The sequence below is a fragment of the Hemiscyllium ocellatum genome, chromosome 25 (assembly GCF_020745735.1).
Source record: "Hemiscyllium ocellatum isolate sHemOce1 chromosome 25, sHemOce1.pat.X.cur, whole genome shotgun sequence".
Classification (NCBI taxonomy): Eukaryota; Metazoa; Chordata; class Chondrichthyes; order Orectolobiformes; family Hemiscylliidae; genus Hemiscyllium; species Hemiscyllium ocellatum.
In genome coordinates, this window is record NC_083425.1 from 57,401,244 (window position 1) to 57,417,566 (window position 16,323).

The window sequence follows — 16,323 nt, forward strand, 5'->3', positions numbered from 1 at the left end:
TTTAGGACTGAGATGAAGGGTTGTGCAAGCTGAACCAATAAGCAAATTCAGGACAGAAATTGATAAGATTCTTGAAGACTAATAATATCAAAGGATATCGGGTTAGCATGGGGATAGTGCAAGGAAGTGGTGTTGATATAGAAGATCAGCAATGATCTAACTGAGTGGCGGAGCAGGTTACACACATATACACATACATGCAAGCACCTGCATTTGAGCACACATACAAAAAAATCCATATAGCTAACACATGCAAACATTCATGCATAGCTACACAGACGCAGAAATGCACACAATGCCAAAATATGATGTAGATACCACTCACCGGAATATGACCTCTGCTAAGCTATCCACCATGATCCTGAAGGTGAATTTATGAGGTGTGTCAACAAGAAGTATGCTGGACAGATGAATAAACTGTGGATCTGTTAGAGGGTGCATGGTGTCAGCTACTAACTCAGTTTCTATGCTCTGCTTGCTCACAGGATTCACTGCCATTAACTGTAAAAAAAACACAGTAAAATGTTACAGGCTAGAATCCAGGAAAGAGGTTTGGGGGAGTTAATGTAATGGATACTTTGACTAAGTTACAGGCTGGAATTTAATTGAGGAATTTCAATGGTTTCTCAAAAGTGCACGGTGGGGGGATACATACACACTGGACTGATTCCTGGAATGGCAGGACTAACATATGACAGAAGACTGCATTGACTGGGCTTGTACTTGCTGGAATTTAGAAGAATGAGGGGGGATCACATTGGAAACACGTAAAACCTATTCAAGGTGAGAGGGGAAAAGGTTAAGGGAGATATGTATGGAAAGTTCTTTATGTGAGTGCTGGAACACGTTGCCAGTGGAGGTGGTAGAGACAGGCATGACAGCATCATTTAAGATGTATCTAGACAGGTACATGAATGGGCAGGGAGCAGAGGGAGACAGATCCTTAGAAAATAGGTGACAGGGTTAGATAGAGGATCTGGATCGGCTCAGGCCTGGAGGGCTGAAGGGCCTGTTCCTGGGCTATAATGTTTTTTGTTCCTTTCTTTGTTCTTGACTGAACGGGCGAGATGTGGGAAGAATGTTCCTGATGTTGGGGATGTCCAGAGCTAGGGGCCACTGTCTAAGAATAAGAGGTAAGCCATTCAGGACTGAAATAAGGAAGAATTTCTTCACTCCAAAGGTTGTGAACCTGTGGAATTCTCTCTCACAGGAGGCTAATGGGCCCAGTTCATTAGATAGATTCAAGAGGGAGCTAGGCATGGCCCTTGTGGCTAAAGGGATCAAGACTATGGACAGAAAGCAGGAATGGGATACTGCAATTGCATGACCATATTGAACGGTAGTATAGGCTCAAAAGGCCAAATACCTGACTCCAGCACCTATTTACTATGCTTCCGAACTAATGAGGTTGCTTGTGTGTTACTATGAGAGGTGGGTTTACGCGTGATCAGATGATTGTTAATACCCTATGGAAGTGATTTACCGATCAGATGACTGGCAGCAAGACCTATACCAACTTGGTGTTGCTTTATTAATTAACATTCTTTAATACACTGTCATTTGTACACCACTGTGCCAATTGCCTTGATGTGTCAGGAATTACTGTGCTGTCTTGTGTGTTTTGCACTTCTTATGCACTTTATGCTGCCCCTGCGTATGATTGTGTAGTTGGTGCTGTCTATGTAGCACACTGGTCTTTTTTTTTAGATTAGACTTACAGTGTGGAAACAGGCCCTTCGGCCCAACAAGTCCACACCGACCCGCCGAAGCGCAACCCACCCATACCCCTACATTTACCCCTTACCTAACACTATGGGCAATTTAGCTTGGCCAATTCACCTGACCCGCACATCTTTGGACTGTGGGAGGAAACCGGAGCACCCGGAGGAAACCCACGCAGACACGGGGAGAACGTGCAAACTCCACACAGTCAGTCGCCTGAGTCGGGAATTGAACCCGGGTCTACAGGCGCTGTGAGGCAGCAGTGCCAACCACTGTGCCACCGTGCCGCCCGGTCCTGGAGGAACACTGCCTCATTTTTCCTGTGTCAGTTGTATGTGGTAGAAATGACAAATAATGCAACTCTTGACTCTTAACTCTTTCTTTTCCATGAATACGCTAAAAGAATGCACAGTGCACCGCTTGCCTTGGGCTGACTCCTCACTGAGGGCCACAATTTGGAAAACAGTGGCTCTCTGCTGTCAATAAGCAGTTCTTCTGCCGGTTCTCTGAGGGTACTTCAGGACCGAACACACGTAATGGCGATAAAGTCACCTTAGTTTCTGTTCCTAGATCACTTAGGGATCACATTGATTGGATCCGTGTGCTGCCCAATCAGGGAGGTAAAGCAGACCCTTTGGGGCAGCTTTTCTAGCCATTTGCCCACATGAGGGTGCTGAGCACTGGAGTCCTGAAAAGAGCTGCTCAGTCACTCAGGGAGCTGCTGTATTCTGTTACCTGAGCCAGCTGGGAGCAAGTTCACTGGGAGCTACAGTTACTAATGAATCTGTACTCACTGCTACTTCACACAAGCCTTCACGTCAGGGACTTCTGGCAGATTTCTGATAGATCATAGGTGACAGAAAGAGGCTAAACTTGACTTGTACATGAATCCAGAGCTGAAAATGTGTTGCTGGAAAAGTGCAGCAGGTCAGGCAGCATCCAAAGAGCAGGAGAATCGACGTTTCGGGCATGAGCCCTTCTCATGCCCGAAATGTCAATTCTCCTGCTCTTTGGATGCTTTTCCAGCAACACATTTTCAGCTCTGATCTCCAGCATCTGCAGTCCTCACTTTCTCCTTGTACATGAATCCACACAATTAGGGAGAGTTACACATTGTCAGCCTCACTCTTTCATCCTGACCCAAGTACAGTGGCAATACATATCTTATTGTTTATTCAGGTTTGGAATGTAGTCGTCACTGGTCAGGCCAGCATTTATTTCGCATTCCTAATTGCCCAGAGGATAGTTGGGAGTCAACCACATTGCTGTGCCTTTGGAGTCACATTTGGGTCAGACCAGGTAAGGATGGCAGCATTCTTTACCTAAAGAACATGAATGAACCAGATGGCCTTTTTCTGACAATGGCTTCATGATCATCATCAGGGTGGCACAGAGGGGGTTAAGCACTGCTGCCTCCCAGTGCCAGGGACCCGGGTTCGATTGCACACTCTGACGACTGTCTGTGTAGAGTTTGCACATTCTCCCCATGTCTGTGTAGATTTCCTCTGGGTGCTCTGGTTTCCTCCCACAATCCAAAGATGTGGATTGGCCATGGGAATTTGACCACAGTGTCCAGGGATATGCAGGCCTGACTCCATGAGAAATGAAGGATTACAGGAATAGGATATGTGGTTGAGGTCTGGATGGAATGGTCTTCGGAGGGTCGGTGTGGACTCAATGGGCCGAATGGCCTGCTTCCACAGTGTAGGGATTCAATGATTAGGCTCTTATTTCCTATTTTATTTAATGAATTCAAATACCACCATCTGTCACTGCTGGATTTGGACTCTGGATCTCTGGATAAATAGTATAGCAATAATACCACGAGCCTACTGCCTCCCCACAATTTTGATAAATGGTAGCTTTAGGTAGGACGGGAACAAGGGCAACCTCTGTCTCTTGTTCCACAACATGGAGCTGACCTGTCTACAAGACTTGTGGACCACACACTTGTGACATTCACCCAGCCCAGCAGAACCAGTCTTCACAATGTCGAGGGGAAAATGTGGATGTAGTTTACCCCAACAATAATTCACCGAGGGAAGGAATGTTTATGATAAATAAAAAAAGTCTTAATTGGGGTTAAGTGAGTTAAGCAATTATATTGGAAAGGATTAGTGGATTCCATTAGTTTAATAACAAGGATTTATTTATATTGTTAACTTATTCCTAGTTTCCTGGATTTATAAGGTTTCCGAATTAAACTGATGTAGCTGACACACAGAATCCTGCAAAAGTGCAATATTGCTGAACTTGCAACAACCCTTGAGTTTTTCTGAAGCTGGAATGTTGATCACACCATGCCATGCCGAATAAAGTGCCAGCAGACAGAACCATCGGGCTGTGAGAACAGCACAGGCTCGAGAAAGGAAATGGGAGCAGAGGGGAAATGCATAGAAAGAGGAATATTAGGTGTCCCTGCTATTTTGGAAAGTGTGAGAAACGCGCTCCTCAAATTCTGAAATGGTACTTTACTGTCTACGTGGTGCACAATGTATACATATTGAAATTGAGGGCAAAGCTCTATTTCAGAGTCTTGTATCAATATGTTGGTGGAATAAACAATTGTTCACCTGTACTCAAGTCTCCTGGCATTATTTTGTACAATAATCTACCAGAACAATATGCTTACAGGACTTCTATGCAGAATAATGGATACCTGAACTGCAATTGAAGTGTTATTGGAGTGTATTTGAAGTGTTCACAGGGTTGTGATATAGAATAACAGATAACTGTATTGGTACAGTTACAGGCTGGAGTGAAACTGAGGAGTTCAGTTGGGAGGCATGTCTGAGGACCAAAGTTTCAATGAAGGACAACAGCAAGTAAAGGGCAGTCAGACTCACACTAGTTTCTGGAGCACATCTGGGCAATGGGAATGAAGGACTGGCTCTGCAAACAACTAATTATCATAGAATTATAGAATCTCTACAGTGTGGATGCAGGCCATTCTGTCCATTGACTTCATACCAGCCCCTGAATAGCATCCCACCAGACCCACCCCCTACCCAATAATCTGCATTTCCCATGGCAAATCCTAGCCTGCACATACTTGGGCATTGTAGCCAATTTAGCATGGCAAATCCACTTAACCTGCGCATCTCTGGAATGTAGGAGGAAACAGGAGCACTTGGAGGAAACTCATACAGACATGGACAGAATGTGCAAACTTCACACAGTCACCCAAGGGTGGAATTGAACTGGAGTCCCTGGAACTGTGAGGCAGCAGTGCTAACCACCAAGTCTGTGTACTGCCCATCACAGTGACGAGACTGCTTACTGGAGGCAGAGTCAAACACTAAACAGGATTCATGCTCAGAAGCAACAAACAAAAGATCTAAGAACGAGAGGATATCTTCACTCAATTGAAACAGTAACATTGATTGGTTTAATACAATCTATTGACCTAACAGCAGAAATTGGGAGGCAGGAGGCAAAACTGTCAGAAAGAGGGGTCATTAATCATGAAAGGGAGAGAGACAACAGAGACAGAAACAAAATGATTGCATGTAGAGATTGAATCTTTTCCTGGGATAATGAATCACGCAGGCCTGACATGGTAATGTTTCTCAACCCATGAAGGAAACAGGCCTCAGTGTGTGCGAAGGGGTCCCTCCTGGCACCAAGCCAGGGATAGCACAGGGTGCTCCATTTGTCACACTGACCTTGAGCCTGTAGGTTGCTGGTCGTTTGAAGATCATCTTGTAGATTTGTCCACTGTAGGCAAACAGCGCAAGGTTGTCAATCACCCAGGTGAAACTGACAGAGGTGCCATGAGTAACCTGTGCTGAAAATATCTGTAAAGAAAGGCTTGTCACTGAAAGTAATGAATTAGACAGGGTCCTCTGCTCATCACTTTAATTGTGCTGCCATATCACGTCCCCTTCCCACTGACCTCTGAGAAATCCTCTACTTTACTATTCAACCATGGGAATGAAATCACATCAAAAAATCCACTTCATGACCTGCCCAGAGTCACAGAGTAATAGAGTGCAGAAACAGGCCCTTCAGTCCAACTCGTTCGTGCTGACCAGGTTTCCTAATCTGAACCAGTCCCATTTTTCTGCGCTTGGCCCGTATACCTCTGTATCTTTCCTTCTGTTATAGCCCAGATCAGATGCCCCTTAAAGTATTTTAAGAAATAGCCTGGACCCTAACTTTTACTTATTGTTAAAGCAAATGTAAAGTGCCATGTTGCAGATGCAATGCAACTGGTCAAACAATATGTGGAGCAAAACACCATTTACTTAAACACTATAGTAAAAATATTACAAAAGAATGAAGAACTTAGAATAACTTAACGGCATTGGAAAACTGTTATAAAGAAGCTGTATGCAGAAACTGCAGCAAAAAATGAGCACATTAAACAGGCATGTTTGAGGAAGACACAGAAACAAAGTATATAGCCAAAGTACAGAAACCGAAGAACATCCACACGGTACAAAAGCGGCATAAAACAAAGAACATGGAACAATATAGGCACTTCGGCCCATGATGTTGTATCGAGCATTTATCTTAAGCTACTATCAACCTAACCACCACTTATTTATTGCCGTACATGTGTTTGTCCAGCAGTTGCTTAAATGTCCCTAATGCCTCTGACTTCACTACCACTGGCAGTGCATTCCACATACCCACCACTCTCTGTGTAAAGATTTTGTTTTTAAGATTCCCTACAGTGTGGAAACAGACCCTTCAGCCCCACAAGTCCACACCGACCCACCGAACAGTAACCCACCCAGACCCATTTCCCTCTGACAAGTACACCTAACACTATGGGCAATTTAGCATGGCCAATTCACCTAACCTGCACATCTTTGGACTGTGGGAGGAAACCGGAGCACCCGGAAGAAACCCACGCAGACACGGGGAGAACGTGCAAACTCCACACAGACAGTCACTCAAGGCTGGAATCAAACTTGGGACCCTGGTGCTGTGAGGCAACAGTGCTAACCACTGAGCCACCGTGCCGCCCCTACTCCTACCTAAAGAACCTACCTCTGACATCTCCCCTATACCCTCCTCCATTCACCTTCAAATTATGACCTTTCATGACTACCATTTCTGCCCTGGGGAAAAGTCTCTGGCTATCTACTCTATCTATGCCTCCCATTACCTTGTACACCTCTATCAAGTGACCTCTCTTCCTTCTTCTCTCCAGTGTGAAAAGCATGAGCTCAGTCAACTTCTCTTCGTAAGTCAAGCCCTCCAATCCAGCAGCATCCTGGTAAATCTCCTCTGCACCCTCTCAAAAGCATCTACATCTTTCCTATAATGAGGCAACAAGAAATGGATACAATATTCCAAGTGTGGTCTAACCAGGGTTTTACAGAGCTGCAGTAAAACCTTGCGGCTCTTAATCTCAATCCCCCTGTTAATGAAAGCCAAAATACCATATGCCTTCATAACAACTGGCTCTCCTCAGTCCATTTTCCTAGCTACCTTGCATTTCCTCAACCTTAAGTAAGCTTAAGAAAAACTGAGACGTTAGTCTGAAGAGAAGCTATTATTAACAGTGACACTAACCAATGCTGGTCACTCCCTTACTGAATGCTAACCAGTATGAATGAAGGTTAGCAGTTTCGTTAATATACCCTTTCAGGTACCAGAAGCAACTGAGACACATTACACACAGACAAAGTAGGTGCCTTTAAGAGGTTGCATAATTTTCAGTTATTCAGTCAGTCTGAAATTTGTACTAACATACTGTCAAAGGAAATCTTGCAGCTTTTTTAAGAAGAATGTGTTTAAGAAAAAATTAAACTCAACTAGGCTTATGTAGTTGTCAGATTATGAGGTTTACATGTCACAAATTCTGAAGAAACATGCCATTATTTTCGTTGGGGATCTGAGAAACATGGAAAATATCTGTGTCAAATTGAAAATCTAGGATGAAAATCAAGCAAATTGTTGCAAGATGAGATCAAAGCCTTATGCAATCAGACCAAATGTCGAGGCAGAATTAAAGAGGCTGATCAAGATGGGAGTACTTGAACCTGTAATTGAAAGTGATTAGGCCCCACCTCTCATAACAGTGATAATGGAAGATGGATTGTTAAGTCATCTTGATTTAACAGGTCGATGTTAATCTGATACTGTGTGCTGAGCAGTACCCTTTGTCATTAATCAATTATCTATTTGCTAGACTAGCTGAAGATCAGCTTTTCGGTCAAATTGACCTTAATCAAGTCTACCTCCAAGTAAATGTAGATCCTGAGTCACAAAAATACTTGATGATAGTAACACTGAAAGTACTACAGGTAATTCTCCTATAATGTGACAGTTGCATTCCCATGTGACACCGTGTTATAGAAAATCATGCAATATAAATAATGGGGCCTGTGGGAAAAATAGGGTTGGGGTGAACCACCAAAAATATCAAAACAAAAATAGTAGTTAACCTAACACAAAGGATAGCACACTCTAAAGTAAATCCTTAAACCGTATTTTAATGAAACAATACAGTAAACATTAAAATCACTGACTACAGCACTGTACCTTTCATGAAGCTCCTCACTAGAAAGCGCATGAATCGACTGACCATGTGATGCCGATACAGAAGTCCAGTCCTCTTAAAGATTTCCCCCCCTTTGAAATAAAGTTCCTAAATGTAGACTACAATTCCCAATTTCAAGCTAAGTTTAAAGGTTTGCAGAGCTGGTTGCATTCCTGCTTTAGCTGAACAGACTGAACTTGCATTTTTCAGACAGAGGATCCTGAGGCTGGGTCTTGTTGGTCAGCTAACGCCAGGGATGGAACCATGTAACAGTGAACGGGAGTTTGCTTCATAAAAAAAAGTCACAATTCACAAATTGCATTACAACCAAATTGCATTTAGTAAATGCGCTTATAGGAGAACTGCCTGTACTCAAGTACAAGAGACATCCATTTGGAACCACATCTGCATCTGTGATACTCCAAAGTGCCATGGGTCAAATTATAAGAGTCCAGATTTACTAAGTCAATATTTTAAGCACTGGAAGAAATAATGTGGAGGTGTTGTATTGGACTGGTTAGAAATTGCACATCAGGTTATAGTCCAACAGGTCTATTTGAATGTACAAGCTTTCGGAGTGCTGCTCCTTCATCAGGTAGCCAGTGGGGCAGGATCATAGGACACAGAATTTATAGTAAAAGATCAAAGTTCATACAACTGATGCAACCTATTGTGTAATATGTAACCTCCAGAACTTCTTTCAAGTCACAGTCCTGAGATAATTTAAGATTTTATAACAAAAATGTGACATCTCAGCCCAGACAATGCATTAAAGGTATGAGGTTGGAGTCTGTCTCTATCCCAATCTTGAGTCAGACTGGTTCAATTTCAAAAGTAGCAATCGATAAAATGTCACTTGGACTGACTGCCTAACAATTGTGTGCTTTTTGAACAAAATAGAATATATATCTAGAATATTTTGTACACAGATCTCTGAAAGTTGCCACCCAGATAAATAGTGCTGTGAAGAAGGCATATGGTGTACTGGGCTTTATGGGTAGAGGAATTGAGTTCCGGAGTCCTGAGGTCATGTTGCAGTTGTATAAGACTCTGGTGCGGCCTCATCTGGAGTATTGTGTGCAGTTTTGGTCGCCATACTATAGGAAGGACGTGGAGGCATTGGAACGAGTGCAGAGGAGGTTTACCAGGATGTTGCCTGGCATGGTAGGAAGATCGTATGAGGAAAGGCTGAGGCACTTGGGGCTGTTCTCATTGGAGAAAAGAAGGTTTAGGGGAGATTTGATGGAGGTGTACAAGATGATTAGGGGTTTAGATAGGGTTGACAGTGAGAACCTTTTTCCGCTAATGGAGTCAGCTGTTACTAGGGGACACAGCTTTAAATTAAGGGGTGGTAGGTATAGGACAGATGTTAGGGGTAGATTCTTTACTCAGCGGGTTGTGAGTTCATGGAATGCCCTGCCAGTAGCAGTGGTGGACTCTCCCTCTTTATGGTCATTTAAGCGGGCATTGGATAAGCATATGGAGGTTATTGGGCTAGTGTAGGTTAGGTAGGCTTTGGTTGGCGCAACATGGAGGGCCGAAGGGCCTGTACTGTGCTGTATTTTTCTATGTTCTATCTGAAAATACAAATTGCAACTGCAAATTCACCCCATAGACTTATATGTGTGCGTGAGAGAGCATGTGTGTGTATGTGTGCTTGTGTGAGTGTGCGCGTGAGAGTGTATAGTGCAGTGGGGTCACCTGTAGTGTGACATGAACCCAAGATCCCAGTTTGACAACATCGGACCAATGACCAGGAATGATGTTGGGGGTATAAGAAATATGGATATTTTGAAAATTGAGCAGAGCAGCTGCCGTGGAGCCAGGGAGCTAACTGCCCATCTAACATCTTGCTCTCAAAGATTTTAGGATATACTCTCTACCAAATATTTACCTTCACCAGTAAAACATACTCGTGTAAAAAGAAAGAAGACAGCCCAGGGAGATCATTAGATGAAAGATTGCATTACAACCAAATTGCAGTGGAGAAGAGTGTGGATTGAGATTACATTAAATTAATGTAATGTTTAATAATTGGAACAGTATGTTAATAATTGTATTCAGTTAAGGGAAAGAGCGTTCAGTTTGTTAATTGTTTTGTTTTGTGTTCACTATTACAGTTAGGAAAAGAAATTGTTATATTTGTTTACATAGTGGAAATTAGGACTGCCCTTTCACTCCCTCACATTTTAAGAGATTATGAGGTGAGGCAAACTTTTCTGGGTGTTTGGATTTTAATTAACAGAGGCATTCACTGCCATGATGTAACACAGGCAACATTCTAGTGAATCTCCTCTGCACCCTCTCCAGTGCGATCACATCCTTCCTATACTGTAGCAACCAGAACTTCAACTGTGGCCCAACTAACAATATACAGAGCCCCATGTTAACCTCTTTGCTCTAGTATTTTGACTACTAACAGCAAATGACCCAGTTGCCTTCTTAACCGCCTTATGTACCTGTCCTTCAATCTTCAAGGTCCCTCTTTGGGTCCCCATTTAAGATCTATTCCTTTGCTTTGTAGGTTCTCCCAAAATGCATCACCTCATACTTTTCAGGATTAAGTTTCCTCTGTCACTGTTCTGCCTATCTAACCAACCCACCTATATCATTTAGCAATCAAAGACTTTCCTCCTTGCTATTTACCACACTACTAATTTCCATGTCAACTGCAAACTTACAAATTATACCTTCTGCATTCATGTTTACATCACTAATGTACAATAGAAACAGCAATTGACCTTGCACTAAACCCTGTGGAACCCCGCTGTGTATAGACTTTCAATGTCAAAAACATTCTTCAATGAGTGTTTCCTGCCACTGAGCCAAGTTTGGACCCAATTTACCAAATCGTCTGAATTCCTGGACTCTTAGCTTCTTAAGCTGTTTGCCATGCAAGACCTTGTCACAAGCCTTAATAAGGTTCATGTGGACTATTCAAATGCACTATCTTCATCCACACACCAAGCCATTTCCTCAACAAATTCAATCAAGTTTGTTCCACATGTTCTCCTCTTGATAACTCCATGATGACTATCTCGGATTAGTTGTTGCCTCCCCAAGTGGAGACTAAATCTGTCAGTCAGGCTTTCTTCCAATTGATTTCCTATCATGGTTTTCAGGTTTATCCTTACCACCATTCTTGAATAATATTACTAGTTTAAAATGATTTACAGAAGAAACAAGGATGGAATGATAAAAAATGTTTTCATATAACGAGTAGTTAGGGTATGGAATGCACTGTTTGGAAGTGTTGTGGAGGCATTCAATCAATGATTGGATGATTATTTGGATAAAAATAACGCACAATGGTATGGGTTAAAGAGGTAGGCAATTGGCACTGGTAGTGATGCTCAGTTAAGAAGTTGGCATAGGTATGTTGAGCCGAATGGCATCCTTTTACAATGTAACACTTCTGTGATTAGATATCCTTTAGCAGCTCTTCTTTGGTCAGAGAAGATTTGAAAATGAATTCCAGAGTCCCTGAAATCTCCTTTCTTGCCTCCCACAGCACCTAGGATATGTCTCAAGTATGCCTGGGTATTTATCCACTTTGAAGTTGCTAAAACCATTAATACCTCCTGTCTCTCAGTGCTAATTAGTTCAAGTATAACACGCACACCCTCACTGACTTCTACACTTACATCATCCTTCTCTGCAATTAATACAAATCCAAAATCCTCAGTGCAGATCACAGACACGTCTTCCGAATCCATGCACACATTTCTACATTGATCACTAATGGGCCCTAATCTTTCCCTAATTATTTTCTTGTCCTTAACACAGGTATTTCTGGGGTAACACGTGTTTCAGCATTGTAATTTGGCATAACGTCAGTGAAGAATTAGCGAATGATATTTTGGAGAATGCTTGCCTCTGTTGGCAATAGCGCAATCTCAGCAGTGACCAGTTATTGCGCTTCATTCTGTGTATTTGCCGGTGTGCATGCCGAAATCTCGGTGCATTCTGCTCATACGCTGATGTTCTTGCTATTCTGTACAAGCACCAATATCCGCTCTGAATGTTCTGTCCCGTTCTGCATATGCACACGGTCAGTGCTAGTCTTTGTGGTATTCTGTGCATGTGACAGGGCAGCTCTCTTACATTTTTAAAAAGAAATACTGTGTTAAATTAACTTCTGTTTCATTAATAAATATGATTTCAACCTTCATTTAGGCTGTGCTATACTTTGTGTTTGACGTTTGGGTGATTTTTGAGCGATTGTGAGTGATACTTTTTCTTTAAAAATCACACAACACCAGGTTATAGTCCAACAGGTTTAACTGGAAGCACTAGCTTTTGGAGCGATGTTCCTTTATCAGGTGATAGTGACTATCAGTAGCTCTGAAAGTTAGTGTTTCCAATTAAACCTGTTGGACTATAACCTGGTGTTGTGTGATTTTTAACTTTGTACACCCAAGTCCAACACCGGCATCTCCAAATCATAATTTCTCTTGGTCTGCCCCTAACCCCACTTTTCCCATCAGCCTCATTATTTCTATGAAGCGATTCTCTATGAATTGAGGTTTTGCTGGAATGCAACTACCGGGTTATAGAACAACTACCTATATACTTATAAAATGCAGCTGAATTTTCCTTAATTGTATCCACCAGGTTTTGTTGTGTTTGTCCATCATTCCACAATCCTTTAGGATAGCTTGTGATTTAAGCCTTCTTATCTACACTTTGCTCTTTTACCCATTATCCAAATCCTGTATGTCATTTCACATTCTGGGTTCACTGGATTGATCCCACCCTTCACTTTTACAAAAACACGGTGGTCCTTCACTCTCTCTATTACCATTTTAAATGTCTCCCTCTGTTCTGATATGGACTTCCCTGCAATAGCTGTTCCCAGTCCAACTTTGGACAGATCTTGTCTTAAAATCCCTCCTCCCCAATGCAGAACCTCTATTTCTGGTCCACCTTTGTCCTTATCCATGATAATCTTCAACCTTACTGAGTTGTTATGGTCATTATCACTGACATGGTCATCTACCACTTTATTCCCTAAAATTAGGTCCACCATCATTCCCTCTTCTGTAAGACTTTCTACGTGCTGGCTTAAAAAGCTCTTCTGGACATAATGAAGCACTTTGAAATGTTTTATTACATTAAAAAAACTGGTGAAATATTTTGGGACTGAGCCATCTTTCCTTCTCTCTTTATACAGCCTCGTCTCAAAGTGAGTTCTCCAAATGCTTTTGAGGGTGCCCATACCTGTGAGACATCCACCAGCACGCGTCTGGGTTTCCTGGGCATGATCTGAAGTCCCTGAATGACATCGAACGCCTGGATTTCGACAGACATGTTCTGGGAGCTGACCTCATTGCTCACGGTGATATTCAGAGTCTCTACCCTGGGATGAGTGACAGTAAAGTGGGCATATGAGAACCAGGTATCGCTGGTCTCTCTGTGGCAGGCTGGCATGTACTGAGGCAGACTGGATGGACAATGGCCATTAAAGAAGACTCCTGATTGTCGAACTGGAGGACCCCACCAGGAGCTGGCATTGCTGCCAGAGTTAATCTTGATCACAATGAGTATCTCATTGCCAGTTGGGACCAGGAGAGTGCCATTATGTGGCCAGGGATAGATGATTTGTAAGCCAGTGATTGTTGTCCGTGTGCCCAATGGGCAGCATTTGATCCCTGTGGGGCTTACTCTGTTAACTGGGGTTACCAGGAACGTATCTGGCACAGTGGTTAGGGATTGGGTGGGAGCAATTGGCTGCGGCTGGTCTGTATACAGGATACGCACATCACAGACAACATTATCAAACCATCTGGGACTGGGCCAGGTAGGTTGGAAACCAACCAATAAACTTTCCAGCCAGCCCTGCCGCACCAGGCTGATGTAGCTCTGTCGCCATGGTGATATTGAGCTGGGCAAGCAATGCAGCAAAGAGTTTGGACCTGCATCGTGCTGAAAACCAATCACATCGTCTGGATAAACACGAACTTCCTGGTCACCCAGCATCACCTGAAACAGAGCCACAGTCCATTACATCATCAAGCAAGTAGCCAATCAGGAGCAGCACCAAGCAGTAACACCTCCACACAAACCCACCAATCATGAACATATTAACGAATGAGCAGAGAAGGATCCAAACAATCAGAAGTAAAGCAATATTGAGCAGAATTAACCAAATAGAAACTGTTCGGAAGATTAGAATCTCCTCAGTTGAGGACTGACTCTGAGCTGGCTGGCCACAGCCAATTCCACTGTGCACAAATAAATAAAAGGCAATTTGGTGACATGAAGCAGCCTGTGTGCAGTTATTTCACCCATGAACACTTCAATTAGCTTGCCTGTCTTATTTCCCAAGAGAAGGTCAAGTTTTGCTACTTCTCTGGTAAGTACATCTACATGTTGATAAAGCAAATTTTCTTTAACATATTTCACAAATTCCTCCCCATCTGAGCCCTTAACATTGCAGCAGTCCCAGTCTATTTTGGAAAGTTAAAATTCCCTACAAATTAATGCTATTATTCTTATGAATCTTAATGCTATCGTATCTGAGATTTCTCCACATATTTGTTCCTCCGTTTCCCACTGACCATTGGATGGCCTGAAGGACAACCCTCTCAAGGTGATCTTCCCAATCTTAATTCTGAGTTCCACCCATGTAGCATCACTGGATGATCCCCCAGAAATATCCACTCTACAGCAATAATGTTTTCCCTAATCAAAAATACACTCCTCCTCCTCTCTTGTCTCCCTTCCTATAGCACCTAAACCCTGGAACATTGAGCTGCCAGTCTTATACACCCCTCAGCCATGTTTCTGTAATAGCTATGATATCCCAGTCACATATTCTCATATATGCCCTGAGTTCATCCTCCTTACCAGTCAGACCTCTTGCGATGAAATAAATGCAGCTTAATTCTTCAGAGTTATCTTATTGTGTGACATGCTCTTGTCTGTCTTATCTAATCAATTTGATCTCTTTAACTTCCAAATCATCCTCAGCCTTTTCTCTTTTCTCACTGCTGCTCAGAATTCCCTCACTGACACCCCCCCCCCCCCAACACACACACACACACCAGTTCAAAGGCTCCCAATTAGCATTAACAAATCTCTCTTAAAAAAAGAAAAAAAAACTGTTAGGATTGAGCTTTCCATTGGACAAACCCAAACACTGGATTAACCAATCAGAATCACAGCAATGTGCTGTAGTGCAGACAATCATAATTGGGAATAGGTTAACTGCAACAGACTGAAATGTGACACTAATTGATTTCGGAAAAAATCCACCCAATCAGAAAAGCAGACTTCCACCACACATGTAGAGCAGGTGGTCTCTTGGGAGGTTGCAGAATGCCCACCTTGCCTGTAAAGGCTCTCTGAAGGAGCAAGTTACCGAATGCTGTTCCCCTTCTCCTACTGAACCATTTCCCCATGACATTGCACATTCTTCCTGTCAGGTAGGAGCCCAATTTCTGTCCCTGTATAACACTGACATACTATGACACTGGGTTCCAGTACTGGTGGGGACAATTCTGTCGCTGCATAACACTGTGGTCCAGTACTGGTGGGGCAAGTCTGTCACTGTATGACACTGGGGTCCAGTGCTGGTGGGGACAAGTCTGTCGCTATATAACACTGGCATACAGTACTGGTGAGGACAGGTCTGTCACTGTATAATACTGGGGTACAGTACTGGTGGGGCAAGTCTGCCACTGTATAACATTGGGGTACAGTACTGGTAGGGCAAGACTGTCGCTGTGTAACACTGGGGTACAGTACTGGTGGGGACAGGTCTGTCACTGTATAACACTGGGGTACAGTACTAGTGGGGACAGGTCTGTCACTGTATAACACTGAGGTACAGTACTGGTAGGTCAGCTCTAGCTCTGTATAACATTGGGGTGCTGTGCTGATGGGGATAATTCTGCCACTGAAAAACATTGGGGTTCAGGAATGATGGGGATAAGTCTGTCACTGTAACACTAACACAGAGTGTTCAATTTGAATAGCTTTGTTTGTGAACTATACCAGAAAGAAAGAAAAATTAGTGATAACTAGAAGTGGAGCTCACTCTGACTTCATCTTGTGTGGAACCAATGCTGTTCTTCAGATTGTCTGCCAGATTGTACACCATT

General features: G+C 43.0%; 1 protein-coding gene across 1 annotated transcript in view; it reads right to left on the reverse strand.

Moving 5' to 3' along the window:
* The window catches only part of pkd1b (polycystic kidney disease 1b), a 228,309-nt gene that overhangs the window by 199,306 nt on the left and 12,680 nt on the right, over nt 1-16,323 (reverse strand). Inside the window, exons 5-7 of the mRNA XM_060844405.1 lie at nt 13,439-14,200; nt 5,388-5,519; nt 326-501 (exon numbers count right to left, since the gene is read on the reverse strand). Coding sequence (XP_060700388.1) covers nt 326-501; nt 5,388-5,519; nt 13,439-14,200 — 1,070 coding nt within the window. The remainder of the gene's footprint in view (nt 1-325; nt 502-5,387; nt 5,520-13,438; nt 14,201-16,323) is intronic.